This window comes from Macaca nemestrina, chromosome 15 (assembly GCF_043159975.1).
Source record: "Macaca nemestrina isolate mMacNem1 chromosome 15, mMacNem.hap1, whole genome shotgun sequence".
Taxonomy (NCBI): domain Eukaryota; kingdom Metazoa; phylum Chordata; class Mammalia; order Primates; family Cercopithecidae; genus Macaca; species Macaca nemestrina.
In genome coordinates, this window is record NC_092139.1 from 109,461,746 (window position 1) to 109,477,007 (window position 15,262).

At 45.6% G+C, this 15,262-nt stretch overlaps 1 protein-coding gene across 8 annotated transcripts in view; it reads left to right on the top strand.

Annotated features, from left to right (window-relative positions):
• LOC105464366 (meiotic double-stranded break formation protein 1) overlaps positions 1-15,262 on the top strand; it is a 102,845-nt gene that overhangs the window by 69,317 nt on the left and 18,266 nt on the right. For 7 of the 8 annotated variants that reach the window (XR_011614172.1, XR_011614173.1, XR_011614174.1 and 4 more), the window contains 3 exons: positions 4,671-4,946; positions 9,975-10,140; positions 12,785-12,889. Coding sequence is in view for 5 of the 8 variants with exons in the window: in XM_071080656.1 (XP_070936757.1) it covers positions 4,671-4,946; positions 9,975-10,140; positions 12,785-12,889 (547 nt within the window). In the remaining 3 variants the exon portion in view is untranslated. The remainder of the gene's footprint in view (positions 1-4,670; positions 4,947-9,974; positions 10,141-12,784; positions 12,890-15,262) is intronic. The other variant, XM_071080654.1, reaches the window with a different exon arrangement.

Here is a 15,262-nt window from a genome sequence, read left to right on the forward strand (position 1 = left end):
CTCCTCATCAAACTTTCTCCTAGTTTTAGCATCCATTGATGATTGCGGGCTGAATGAAGATTACAAAACAGTGATTTTTCTGATACAATTTCTTTATATATATATATATATATATATACATACACACACACACACACACACACACACACACACACATATTTGTTTTTTAGAGTTTTGCCCTGTCGCCCAAGCTGGAGTGCAGTGGCGCAATCTCGGCTCACTGCAACCTCTGCCTCAGGTTCAAGCAATTATCCTGCCTCAGCCCCCCAAGTAGCTGGGATTATAGGTGCCTGCCACCATGCCTGGCTAATTTTTGTGTTTTTAGTAGGGACAGGGTTTCACCATGTTGGCCAGGCTGGTCTTGAACTCCTGACCTCATGATCCACTCGCCTCAGCCTCCCAAAGTGCTGGGATTACAGGCGTGAGCCACCATGCCTGGCTTACAATTCCTTCTATATTTTTTAGTTGGAATTCTACTGTATGGATGTTTTCTTTCTTTTTATTTGTTTATTCATTTTACTCAATATTATTATTATTTTTCGAGACAGGGTCTTACTTTGTCACCCAGACTGGAGTGCAGTGGTGTGATCACAACTCCCTGCAGCCTTGACCTCCTGAGCTCAAGCAATACTCCCACCTCAGCTTCCTGAGTAGCTGGTACCATAGGCATGCACCACCATGCCTGGTTAATTTTTTTTTTTTTCTGTAGAGACGGGCTGGTCTCAAACTCCTGGACTCAGGCAATTCCCCTGCCTTAGCCTCCGAAAATGCTAGGATTACAGGTGTGAGCCGCTGCTCCTCTCTCCAGTATTATTTTTGAGAATTACTCATGTAGATTCATGTTGCCCTAGTTCATCAGGAAGTTGTTCTGATTAGAGTGAAAAGAAAGGTTAGGAGGGAGGTGAAAGAGAGTTTAGAAGGCCAAACAGGGACCATCAAGCTACTGGAGGCAGGGAAGCTCTTTGTTCTGGGCAGCTGGTAAAGCTAAAGAGGTGTGGGTAGAGGAGCACCCTTCATGGTCACTGAGGTCCTTGGTGAGCAATGGGACTGCCTAGGTGGGGTGGTGCTGCAAGGGACACCTTGCCTCCTTTCCTTTGCTTCTGTCTCTGATGTTACCTTCTCTGTGTGGTATCTTCTATGAGAAGGCTTCCTTGGTGCCATTTACCTGTGAATGCCCTCTGTGTAGAAGCAGGGTAACCTTGTATACCTGCATTGTGCAGAAACGCAGGACTCTTGGGTTCACATTCTGGTTCTGTTGCTAATGTTCTGGGCCTTCCTGGAGAGATCTCCTTCCCTTTCTGGGCCTTGGGCAGAGTTATCTCTGAGATCCTTTCTGATTCTCATGGTCTTTGAGCCTTTGTGGAAGCAGTGGAGGAGATACACACTGATGTGTGTTGAGGTATGTGTCTGAGGATCCCCAATAGTCGGAGTGTGGGTGACTCTGTGGGGATGGATATTTCAGAGTGTCCGGCCCTACTTATGCCTAGAAGCTCTCCTTTTCAGCAACTTCATTCCAGTTTGATCAGCATTTCCTAAGCTGTTGAACACAGCTCTATGCCCATGATTTTTTATTTGCTTCTCAACATTTCAGCAGCTCAACCAATGTGGATTGACCACTTGACATGAACTAGGTACCATGTGGGGCCCTGTCAGGTCTGAAATGAATCAAACAAGTTCCTTGCCCTCAGAGAACACAAGTTTGTCAGGAGAGACAAAAAGATCTCCTATGGGGCAGGCAGCTACAGTAATGATGCTCTCCTGGAGCTGGAGGACTGGCCAAGAAGCAGCAAAGCACAAGGGGAAAGATTGTGTCTGATTATACAGCATCAGGAGAGGCTTTGTGGAGGAGATGGAGGAGGTGAAGGGAGAACCTTGAAGCTGAGAGCAGAGTATGATTTAATGTGCAGAAGTGGGAAGATGCCCAATCTATCCATTCAAGGAAGGAAGCCTAGCTTAATGTGCCTTAGCTAAGTCATATGGGAGGTAGAATAGAGAGGAGCTGAAAAGGTAGACTTAAGTCTTTATTAAAATACTTGAAAATGCTATTAGGCCGGGTGCAGTTGCTCATGCCTGTAATCCTAGCACTTTGAGAGGCCGAGGCAGGCGGATTGACTGAGCTTAGGAGTTTTAGACCAGCCTGGGCAACGTGGTGAAACCCTGTCCCTACTAAAGTACAAAAAATTAGCCGGGCATGGCAGCATGTGCCTGTAGTCCCAGCTACTTGGGAGGCTGAGGCAGGAGAATTGCTTGAACCCGGGAGGCGGAGGTTGCAGTGAGCTGTGAGCTGAAATTGTGGCACTGCATTCCAGCATGGGTGACATAGTGAGACTCTGTCTCCAAAAAAAAAAAAAAAGAAAGAAAGAAAATGAAATTAAGGGAGCAATTCCATTTACAATAGCATCAAGACATTAAATACTTGGGAATATAGCTTAACAAAGTATGAGGACTTTGTATTAGTTCTCGCATTGTTATAAAGAACTATTAGAGACTGAGTAATTTATAAAGAAAAGAGATTTATGTGACTCACAGTTTCACAGGCTGTACAGGAAGCATGGCTGAGGAAGTCTCAGGAATCTTAATCATGGCAGAAGGCAAAGGGGAAGCCGCCACATCTTATATGGCTGGAGAAGGAGGAAGAGAGTGGAGGGGGAGGTGCTACAAACTTTAAAGCAACCAGGTCTCATGAGAATTCACTCAGTATTACAAGAACAGCAAGGGGGAAGTCCACCCCCATGATCCAGTCACCTCCCACCAGGCTCTTCCTCCAACATTGAGGATTATAATTTGGACATGAGATTTGGGCAGGGACACAAATCCAAATCATATAAACTTATATAGTGAAAATTTCAAAACATTACTGTTTTTCTCTAGTTTTTTTTTAATTAAAAATCTAAATTAACAGATTGCATTCATGAATTGGAAGACTTAATAGTGTTAAGATGGCAGTGCTCTCCAAATTGATCAATAGATTCAATGCAATCTATATCAAAATCCCAGCTGTACTTTTTTGCAAAAATGAACAAGCCGAACCTAAAATTCATATGGAAATGCAAAATAGTCAAAACAATCTTAAAAAAGAAGAACAAAGTTGGAAGACTCATACCTTTTTTATTTTGGAACTTGCCAAAAAACTATAGTAATCAGGATAGTGTGGTACTGACATATAGGGGTAGACATATAGATCAATGGAATAGAATTGAGAGTCCAGAAATAAACCTATATATTTATGGTCAATTTTTGATGAGGATGCCAAGATAATTCAATGGAGAAAGATTTGTCTTTTCAGAAAATTTCCAGGAACAACTAGACATATATATGCAAAAGAATGAAGTTGGACTCTTAACTCATACTGTACACAAAAATGAACTCACAATGAATGAAAGACCTAAATGAGCCAAAACTGTAAAACTCATATAATAGCATACTAAGGAATTTTTTTTTTTTTTTTTTTTTTTTTTTTTGAGAAGGAGTTTCACTCTTGTTGCCCAGGCTGGAGTGCAATGGCGCAATCTTGACTCACCACAACCTCCGCCTCCCAGGTTCAAGCGATTCTCCTGCCTCAGCCTCTCAAGTAGCTGGGATTACAGGCATGTGCCAATATGCCCTGCTAATTTTGTATTTTTAGTAGAGACGGGGTTTCTCCGTGTTGACCAGGCTGGTCTCAAACTCCCGATCTCAGGTGATCCGCCCACCCCGGCCTCCCAAAGTGCTGGGATTACAGGCATGAGCCCCTGCGCCCAGCCTCATACTAAGAAATTTGAACATTGTTATATGTGCAATGGGAAGAGGTAGGTTTGTGAGAAGTAAGAAATTATTCAACAAGGCGGGGCATGGTGGCTCACACCTGTAATCCCAGCACTTTAGGAGGCCACGGCGGGTGGATCACCTGAGGTCAGGGTTCGAAACCAGCCTGACCAACATGGAGAAACCCCATCTCTACTAAAAATACAAAATTAGCCGGGCATGGTGGCACATGCCTGTAATCCCAGCTACTCAGGAGGCTGAGGCAGGAGAATCACTTGAACCCAGGAGGCAGAGATTGCAGTGAGCTGAGATCATGCCATCGCACTCCAGCCTGGGCAATAAGAGCAAAACTCTGTCTCAAGAAAAAAAAAAAAAAAAAGAAATTATTCAACATATTTCCCCTTCACCCCTTCTGTGCCAGGCCCTATACTAAGTGCACAGATTAATCTGTCACAGTCCTACCCTCAAGCAGCTTTCAGTCTAGTGTGGGAGGTAGACATGCACACTGACAATTACAACCCACTGTGGTATCATCATCAAGCTGGGTTTGTTGACCTCAGCACTATTAACATTTTGCACAGATCATTCTTCTTTTGGGATAGGCTTTCCTGGCATTGTAGGATATTTAGCAGCATCCCCACTCTCTCCCCACTAGATCCTAATAGCATTCCCCCAATCAAGGAAGTAAAAAATGTCTGCAGACTTTACCAAATGTCCCATGGGAGCAAAATGACCCCTAGCTGAGAACTTCTGTTATAAGGTAAGTACAGTGGTATTTTTCACTAGAGTGCCTTGGGATGAGCTAGCCAAGGTGTCCTGGAATACTGAGATGCCAGTACATTTTTCCTAGTCATCTCTTGGCCATGTTGGGGTCTCTTGGGTCCTCTGCACGGTGTATTTACCTCCTTTCTTTGTTTTGCCTCTAGACTATGGTCAGTGCAGTCAGAAAATTCCTAGAAGGCATCCCAGACCTGCAGCTAGTCTATACCCACCATCCGCTCCTGCTCAGGTTCTTTCTGTTGTATCCAGAGCTCATGAGTAGGTATGGGTACCGTGTCCTGGAACTTTGGTTCTCCTGGGAAGAGAGCAGCTGTGAGGAACTGGATGATGTCACCTCTGCTGGGCAGCCCGCCCTTCCTACCAGCTTAGCAGTCCTGTTCCAGTTGCTCAGAAGCATCCCCAGCATCCTGCTCATCTTGCTGGTAGGCAACCACTCATTCATTTCTACATTCAGAAATTGTAGGCCTTCTCTCTGAGAGCCAGTTTACTGACATCAGGAGGCACCCACATTTGCTTCAGCCCACCTCTGGACTTATCACTGTCTACATGTGAGTTGGGCGGGGGGTCTTTTCTACTTGTAGGTGCCTGGTTTCTATAAATCCATACTCTCCTAAGTCTAATGGAAGTCTACCAACTGAGACATGTGTGCCTCTCTTCCCCCCAGGGGATGACACTATAAAATGCAGATCTTAGTCACTATCCCCTCTCACCTCCCTGTCATCTCTCAAGCAGATTCTGCTGACACAAGGTTTAATGTCAAAGGAAGCCCATGGGGCATGTAGATGGAGATTTCTGATGGCAGAGGGACTCCTCCTCTTTTTTGCCATGACTCACATGATAATATTATATGTGCATTACTTTCTCAGGCATACCTAGAATTGTCAGATGACCCAATACTTTTTTTTCTGGAGACAGAGTCTCACCCTGTTGCCCAGGGTGAAGTGCAGTGGCATTATCTGGGCTCACTGCAACCTCCACCTCCTGGGTTCACACAGTTCTCCTGCCTCAGCCTCCCAAGTAGCTGGGACTACAGGCACACACCACCAAACCCGGCTAATTTTTTTTTTTTTTTTTTGTATTTTAGTAGAGATGGGGTTTCCCTGTGTTGCCCAGGCTGTCAGTACTTTTTAATGAAGTACATTACTGAAATTCCCATCAGGAATTAGATGGGTTAATTAGATTAGATAAGGTAAACTGCCTAGTGGCTGGCTTTAACTCAGCTTTTATTCCTTCTACTCAAGAAAGCACATTGAACAACAAATTAGATACCAAGGAGAGTAGCAGGGAACAGAACTAAGATACTAGGTTTTCTTCACCAGATGAAATATTTGGGGTCAGTTCCTCACACATAATAGGTATTTATAAATTATGACCCATTGAATTATGGGTCTGGACAGATCTAAGTCTGTCTAGGGATAGTAGTGACAATACAGTCATGCATCACTTAATGATGGGGAAACATTTTTAGAAACACGGTATTAGGTGATTTTGTCATTGTGCCAACATCATGGAGTATACTTACACACATCTAAATGGTCTAGCCTACTACATTTAGGTCTATGGGATGACCTGTTACTCCTAGGCTATAATCCTATATAACATGTTACTGTACTGAATATTGTAGACAAATGTAACACAGTGGCATTTGTATGTCTAAACATAGAAAAGATATAACATGACTATGTCTTATTTTTTTCTTTCTTTTTTTTTTTTTTTTTTTCTTGCTCTGTTGCCCAGGCTGGAGTGCAGTGGCAGGATCATGGCTCACTGCAGTGTCAATCTCCTGGTTTCAAGTGATCCTCCTGCCTCAGCCTCCCAAGTAACAAGAATTGACTGGGTGCTGCAGCTCATGCCTGTAATTCTAGTACTTTGGGAGGCTGAACTGGGTGAATCACCTCAGGTCAGGAGTTCAAGACCAAGTAGCTACAGGCATGTGCTACCGTGTCTGGCTAACTTTTATATTTTTTGTAGAAACAGTGTTTTGTCATGTTGCCCAAGCTGGTCTCAAATTCCTGGCCTCCAGTGATCCTCCCACCATGGCCTCCCAAAGTGTTGGGATTACAGGCATAAATGACTGTGCCTGCCATTTTTTTCTTTTTAAATACATGAAACATCGGCTTAGAGAGATTTGCCCATGGTCACAAGAGTTGGGAATCAAAATATTAAAACCCAGATTTTGACTCCCTATCTATCAGTTATTCTGTCTGAGGCTCTCTTTTTACTCAAGTCTAATTTATTCTCCCTGGGTTGTCTCATTCACGCTCATGGCTTTGTTTGCCTCCTATATAGTGATGACTCAAATCTCTGCGCCACCCTGACCTCTCTCCTGAGCTCAGACCCATGAAGTCAACCATCTGTTTGACATTTCTGCCTAAAATGGAGCTCATTATCTCCTCTTCCAAATTCCCTTTTTCAGCCTGGGTCTTCCTAGAATTGAGGTCCCTCACTAACTGAAAGCTGTGCTAGGCCGCTAACTTCACGGGATGTAAATATTAAAAGAAGCAAACCAAACAGAAATTGAATCTCAGGAGACCAAATACTTAGAGTCTACATCCCAGGGAAGCTGGAGTGGATGCCCCACCATTTATCCTGGTGACCCAGTCCTTGTCGTTGAATGTGCACCATCCTCATCACCTCTCCTTTCTGGAGGTGGTGGAGGTCAGGGCAGAGAGGAGTTTTGTGCTTCACTTGGCATACAGCTTAACAGAAAGGAGTTGCCTTCAAGATGGGTTGTTGCATAGAGGATTAGGAAGATAGAGGCTAATCTGAACTTCAGTTTCCTCCCACAGAAAATGGAGAAAACATGAGGGTAGATGAGATAGTATGTAGGAACACTCTTGATTTGCTTCGCATAGTGGGCTGTCATTCACTAATCATTGACTCTGCCTCTGAACCAGATAAAGTTCATCTCAGAGAAGCTAATTGAATTGCCCAAGGTCATATAGTTAATAAGGGTCATGGCTATGACTGGAGCCCAAAGTGAGTAAGTTTTTCACTAACTTAGACCCTAGAGACATCAATGGTAAAAAAGAAGAACAGGGAGACCGGGCGTGGTGGCTCACGCCTGTAATCCCAGCACTTTGGGAGGCTGAGGCGGGTGGATCACAAGGTCAGCAGTTAGAGACCAGCCTGGTCAACAACGTACAATTTAGTAGCCCGTCTCTACTAAAAATACAAACAATTAGCTGGGCATGGTGGTGGGCGCTTGTAGTCCCAGCCACTTGGGAGGCTGAGGCAGAAGAATCGCTTGAACCTGGGAGGCGGAGGTTGCAGTGAACCAAGATCGAGCCACTACACTCCAGCCTGGGCAACAGAGCTAGACGTCATCTCAAAAAAAAAAAAAAAAGAAAGAACAGTAGGGAACAACTTTATTGTCTGTTCATATATATAATTCTTACCATTTCTCCCCAGCTTCTAGCCACAGGAAGGAAAAAGAGTCTAAAAATTTGTGTTGAAAACCAATTTCTGTTTTTGATATGGGTAATTAACAGCTGAAAACAAAGCTGTTAATTGCTACTCTTATCAATGGGTGGCCTTTCATGTAGCTTGTTTAGATGTGAAGGGACAATGACATCACAGAAACTCTGTTTGTTTCCTCCTTGGCCAAGTTACCCTGGTCTATCTAGTCCCAGAGAGTTCTGGACAGCAGAGACTACAGATTGGGTCATGGTTTTGCCCAGAGCCTTCCCACTGATCCATATGGTGGGGTCCACACATTCCTCTTCCTTCAGCATTCACCATAGCCACTTAAAGCTGAGAAGCCCCTTCCTTTTATACCTTTAACATTCATTAACTCAGACTTCTGAGGGACTAGCTCTGTGGCAGTGGGGCAGTGATGTGTTGGTGAAGGTGCAAGACCAGGAAACTGGTTTGACTCTGGGCTCTATGACCTTGCACAAATCATGCTCCTCCCTTCCCACCGGGCTTCAGCCTCATACTCTGTAAAGGAAAGGTATTGGAAAAAATTATCTAGATTCTTTCTAGCCCTCCCATTCTGTGACCTTTTCTTTCCAGAGATGTTTTCTGAGTCCCTGCAAGGTGACAAAGATGAAGTAGACCTCATCCCTTCCCTTCATTAACTCACAGTGTAGTAGAATTTACAACTTTATTACTTTCTTGATAATGTAAACTGATTAGCCTGCCCCAGTTTTCTCATTTGAAAAATTGGGGTGACACCTATATGGAAGAGTTATTGTAGAGGTATAAATAATGTATAAACAAATATACAGCTACTGTATAAACACAACATAGTACCTGACACTATTAGGCCCTGAGTGGTTGTTGATATATAGTTGTTTTTCCAGCAACTGTGGAGGTTTCTAAGAGTCAAACTTAGACATGCCTGTGACCCCATCCCCTCCTTCTGCCCAGTGATCAGCACACCTGGGTTTGTCTGGCCAGATGCATTGTAGCCATATCTCTCTGTGTGTCAGGAGCTGCCCTCCCTGGAGAGAGAGTCTGTGTGACCTTGGGTTCATAACCCTCAGTCCTAACTAGCCCAGCACATTAGCCTGTCCAAAGGAATTGGCTTCTTTGAGCTAGTGGGAGCCAGGAGCTATCAGTAGGGTAGCCTCTGGTGCAGCTTCTGACTGGCTTTGTCTTTAACATGTACTCATTAAAATAACTCTGAAAGCAAAATAAAAAGCAATGTCCTTTCCCATCTTCCGAGCCTAAGGCCTTTATAGCTTAGGGCAGAGATAGCCAGATGCCTTGGTAGAGAAGGGGCCTGACCTGGTCCTCACTTCCATTACCGTGCATTGAATCTGTCCTTTTGCAAGAGGGAGGCATCCTGGAAAATAGAGCTTTGGGCTTGGAGTTAGGAAATCTGCATTCAAATTCTGTCTGTGCCACTGGCTTATATGACCTTTAGCAAGTCATGTAATCTCTCTGAGCCTCTGTTTTCTCCTGTTTGGGATGGATTTAATAGGATGGACCTATTCTTTTTCTTTTTTTTTTTTTTTCTTGAGACGGAGTCTCGCTCTGTCACCCAGACTGGAGTACAGTGGCGTGATCCTGGCTCACTGCAAGCTCTGCCTCATGGGTTCACGCCATTCTGCCTCAGCCTCCCGAGTAGCTGGGATTACAGGTGCCCACCACCACGCTCGGCTAATTTTTTGTGTTTTTAGTAGAGACAGGGTTTCACCATGTTAGCCAGGATGGTCTCGATCTCCTGACCTCGTGATCTGCCCGCCTCAGCTTCCCAAAGTGCTGGGATTACAGGTGTGAGCCACCGCGCCTGGCCTAGGATGATCCTGTTCTAAGGGATGGTTGTGACGTGTCAGTGCACCTAGAAGAGCCTTTGGTACATAATAGGTGCTGAGTAAGTGACAGATTACCCAGTTTTTGTGACACTCTAATTCTGGGCCCTTTTCCTGCCCCTCTATTCCGCATTATCACTTTTCCCCAACTGCAGTACCCTCTGATCTCTTGCTTTCTTCTCTCCTGCTCAGGACCTCATCTATTCCAGCCCAGTGGACACAGCTCACAAGGTACTGATTAGCCTGAGGACCTTCCTGAGGAGGAATGAGGATATACAAGTGGGTGGTCTTATCCGAGGCCACTTCCTGCTGATCCTGCAGCGTCTGCTAGTGGAGCATGGGGCCTCCCCATCAGAAGGTCAGTCTGCAGCTGCTGTGGGCACACTTTGACCTGAAAGCCAGTCGAGAATGGGCATCTCTACCCTTGTTAGGTCTGCTCCAGGAGAGAGAATCAGGATTTTATCTGAAAAAGAAAGGCCATTGTGGCATCAAGCTAAACTTCACCTCCTTTTTCTCACTTCAGAGTGGGTGTACATCATGCTTGGTTTGCTGTGTGTGTGTTTAACATGAGTGGATGTGTTTGATGTGTGCGTGCATATCCCCACCGTGTGCAGCATGTGCTCAGAGTTGTTTGTCACAAGCATGGCAGCCCCCCGTGGGAAGAAGAAGGTGGAAAATCTGAAGGAGGCTGGAGGCAGCAGCAGTCCACAGGGGCCGGGAAGGGAGGTGGATCTGTGATGTGTTGGAAGCTCCCAGTGAGATCTGGGGGAATAGTTTCCAAATCTGGCATGGTACTCACTGGAGTCAAGGAAGCTTGATGTTTGGTACAGTATGGAGACACTGAAAATTGGGATTGGTTTATTTTATTGTATTTATTTATTTTATATTTTATATATTTTATTTTATTATTATTTTATTTTATTTTTGAGACAGAGTCTCACTAGACTGTCACCCATGCTGGAGTGCAGTGGCAAGATCTCTGCTCACTGCAACCTCCACTTCCCGGGTTCAAGCAATTCTTATGCCTCAGCCTCCCAAGTAGCTGGGACTTACAGGCGTGTGCCACCACACCTAGCTAATTTTTTTTTGTATTTTCAGGACAGGGGTTTCACCATGTTGCCCAGGGTGGTCTCAAACCCCTGAGCTCAAGTGATCCGCCCGCCTCAGCCTCCCAAAGTGCTTGGATTACAGGGGTGAGTGACTGTGCCTGGCTCAATTTTTTTCTATTTTTAGAGAAGTTGAATTTTTAAAATAATTTTTTTCTTTTTGAGACAGGGTCTCACTCTGTTGTTCAGGCTAGAGTGCAGTGGCATGATCTCGGCTCACTGCAGCCTTCACCTCCTAGGTTCAAGTGATTCTTCTGCCTCAGCCTCCCTCATAGCTGGGATTACAGGCACGCACCACTGCGCCTGGCTAATTTTTTGTATTTTTAGTAGAGGTGGGGTTTCACTATATTGTCCAGGCTGCCCTCGAACTCCTGACCTCAAGTGATGTGCCTGCCTCAGCCTCCCAAAGTGCTGGGATTATAGGTGTGAGCTACACACTCGGTCTAAAATTATATTTCTAAGCAAAGCGAAAGGTAATCTGTGGCTGCCTGACAGAGGACTGAGGGTTTGGAAGTAGATTTAAGGGTGTCAAGAGGAGATGAGTTATTTCTTTTCAGGAAAGGACAAGCCATGTTTAACTGATAATACTGGTTAAGAACCTTAAGATTTAGTGGAAACATAGTGGGAAGGCCATGGGCATTGGATTCAGATTTGGGTCTATTTGAGCCATAGACGGTGACTTATAAACAACAGAAATTTATGTCTCCCAGTTTTGGGGGCTGGGAAATCCAAAATCAAGGTGCTGAAAGATTCAGTGTCTGGTGAAGGCCCACTTCCTGGTTCATAAATGGCTGCCTTCCTTCCTTCCTTCCTTACTTTTCTTCTTTCCTCTTCTTCTTTTTTTCTTCTCCTCTTGTTCTTCTTCCTCTTTTCCTCCTCCTTCCTTTCCTTCTCCCCTCCCTCCTCCTCCTCACTTCTCCTCCTCCTTTCTTCCTCCTTCTCCTCCCCTGCCCCCCACAGCCTTGACCTCCTAGGCTCAAGCAATCCCCCAACCTCAGACTCCTGAGTAGCTGGGGTTATAGGCATGTGCCAGCATGATGGCTTATCTTCTTACCGTGTCCTCACATGGCAGAAGGGGTGAGGGAGGGAGTTTCTTTCAAATGGCCACTCATCCCATTCATGAAGATTTTGCCCTCATGATTCAGTCATCTACCAAAGATCTCACTTCCTAATACTATCACATTGGGGGTTAAGATTTCAACATGAATTTTGGAGGAACACAAACATTCAGACCATAGCATCCTGCCACTTTCTGGCTGTGGGACCTTGGAGAAGTCACTTAGCCTCTCTGAGCCTCAATTTTGTCAATACAAAATAGGAATAACAATCCATGCTTCACATTTTTTTAGTGGGATTAAATGAAATAATGAATTCCTGGTACCAACCTATGTCTGGCACTTAGTTTATCAGTCACACCTGTTCTAAATAAAAGAAATAGGAGTGGCCGGGCGCGGTGGCTCAAGCCTGTAATCCCAGCACTTTGGGAGGCCGAGACGGGCGGATCACGAGGTCAGGAGATCGAGACCATCCTGGCTAACACAATGAAACCCCGTCTCTACTAAAAATACAAAAAAATTAGCCGGGCGTGGTGGCGGCACCTGTAGTCCCAGCTACTCGGAAGGCTGAGGCAGGAGAATTGCGGGAACCCGGGAGGCGGAGCTTACAGTGAGCCGAGATCGCGCCACTGCACTCCAGCCTGGGTGACAGAGCGAGACTCCGCCTCAAAAAAAAAAAAAAAAGAAAGAAATAGGAGTAAATCCCAGCAAAACACCTCACCCCTTAGGAAACAGAAAACTTTGAACCTGTTATTAAGGGCCATTAAAGCAGGGCAGGGTGTCTGACCTTCAGGTGATCTGAGCATCAGGCTTCCTGCCTAGCCCTCCGTCTTCTTCACAGCTTCGGGGAACCTACCATTGCTGCTGAGCCTCCTCTCCCTGATGCAGCTCAAGAATGTGTCAGAGCAAGAACTGGACAGCATGGCCATGAAGCTCCTTCACCAAGGTGCCCTGGCTGCTTGGGATAGCGCCTGAGGGTCCAGGGCTGGATGTGCAGTGGGTGCTCACTAAGTAGGCTGGTGTTCTTCTTTCTTCTACTCTTTCATCCCTTTGGAAGAAGCTAGTAGGTCAGTCTATCCCTAGGGTTTTCTTGCTAAAGGACCTCTCAGGGCTTTCTCTGCTTGTTCTCTGGGAATGTTTGGGAGACACCCCACCTCTGCAAAAAATCAGCATTATGAGGCCGGTTGGGGGGTGTGGTGCTCATGCCTGTAATCCCAGCACTTTGGGTGTTTGAGGCAGGAGGATTATTTGAAGCCAGGAGTTCAAGACAAGCCTGGGCAACATAGCAAGATCCTGCCTCTACAAACAGCCAGTCCTGGTGGCTCACGCCTATAATCCTAGCACTTTGGGAGGCTGAGGCAGCGTGTCGGTTGAGCTCAGGAGTTCAAGACCAGCCTTGGTAACATGGTGAAACCCTGTCTCTACAAAAAAATACCAAAAATTAGCTGTGCGTGGTGATGCAGACCTATATATAGTCCGAGCTACTTGGAAAGGCCGAGGCGGGAGGATTGCTTGAGCCCAGGACGTCAAGGCTGCAGTGAGCTATGATCTCACCACTGCACCCAGCCTGGGCAATGGAGTGAGACCTCGTCTCTAAAACAAACAAATCAGTGTGTGACAGGCAGAAGCTCTAGAGTCAGGAAGGCCTGGGTTTGAATCTCAGCTTAGTCACCAGCAATCATCTAGTCTCTGTGAGCCTTAGGTTCCTCATAGGTAAAGTAGTAGTACTTTCCTAACCTAGGGTTAAGATAAGGAATACTTACCTAGTTAGTTAGAGAATGTCACACAGTGCTTGACACACAGTAGGCCTTCAACAGATGCTATCCATGCAGATTCCTTTTTTCCTGGCACAAAGTCAACTCTCCACCTCATCCTACAATTGACTCAGATCTGATGATCCAGTTCACAGTTCTCCAGGCTTCTTTCTTACACCCCAAACCTCCTTGGTTTCTCAACTCATGATGCTGTCATCACTTCATAGGCAGCACCCGCAGGAAGATTTGCTGAGGGAAGATTGAAATGAATAGGAAAAATGATGTGTCTTCGGTGTCTGTGGACCCCTCCCAGGTCCTCTAGCCACAGGTGAAGATGGGGCACCTTCCCTGCCCGGAGCTCAGTCCATCTCATGAGAAGATCAGTATCAGATTCAAAAAAAGGCTACTGGGGACACATTGCAGATGGCCTCAGCCTGGTGCCAGTCATCACCAACCTGTCTGTGAGATCACGGCTGACACTAAGCTAGGAGGGAGATTTGTGTGTGACAAACTCAGCCTTCAAAAGAGCCTCTGACAGGGAGTAACAGGCTGAAACCCATATAATGTAATGTATTAGGACATTTACGTATAATCCTTGAGCACTTCTATATGAGAGCAGAGAGTAAAGGACTGTGGTTCGGGGTGGAGATACTGTTGTGGGAAGGAGCCAAGACCTGCTTCTCTGGGTGACCACAGAAGTCAGGGTGTGATGTGGCTGCCAAAAAGTGAATGGAGATGTAGGTAGGTTTCATATTAGGATGGGGATAGGGAGATGGGAAGTAGGAGTTCCCAACAGTAAAGGGATATGTTCTATAGATGTCTACAGTGTAATGTTGCACTGATGAGTCCTGGGAGAATGCAGAAGCAGCATCTAATCTTGCCTTGAGAGGTTAAGGAAGGCTTCAAGGGGGAGATTAACTTTGAGCTGAATCTTTTTTTTTTTTTTTTTTTTTTTGGACAGGGTCTCACTCTGTCACCCAGGTTGAAGTGTAATAGCATGATAATTGCTCACTGCAGCCTCAACCTCTCGGGCTCAGGTGATCCTTCCACCTCAGCCTCCTGAGCAGCTGGGACTACCAGTGTGTGCCACGATGCCCAGCTAAATTTTTGTATTTTTTGTGGAGAGACGAGGTCTCACCACGTTGCCCAGGTTGGTCTCGAACTCCTGGGCTCAAGCAATCCACCTGCCTCCGCCACCCAAAGTGTTGGGATTACAGGCGTAAGCCACTGTGCAGGCCTGAGCTGAATCTTGATTGCTGACAAGGACTAGAGGAGTTAGCCAAATGAAGTGATGTGAGAGAGGGGATGTGGCAAGTACAGGGAACTGCACTTCATTCGACGGTTAAAGTTCCCTTGGGAAGGTGGTGACGATGTTCAAAGGATCCTTTTGAATTCCTGAAGTCTTTCTGGCTAATGTGCAGCTGTAGGATGCTTGCCTGATGTTTGTCTAGATGGAAGGTGTGAATGTGCCTTGAGGTTTGTCACTGTGTTTCTTTCCATTGGTTGTAATATCAGGGATACTTAGTTTGTGCTTGCTCCTCAAGACTGACATCTGAAATAACTGG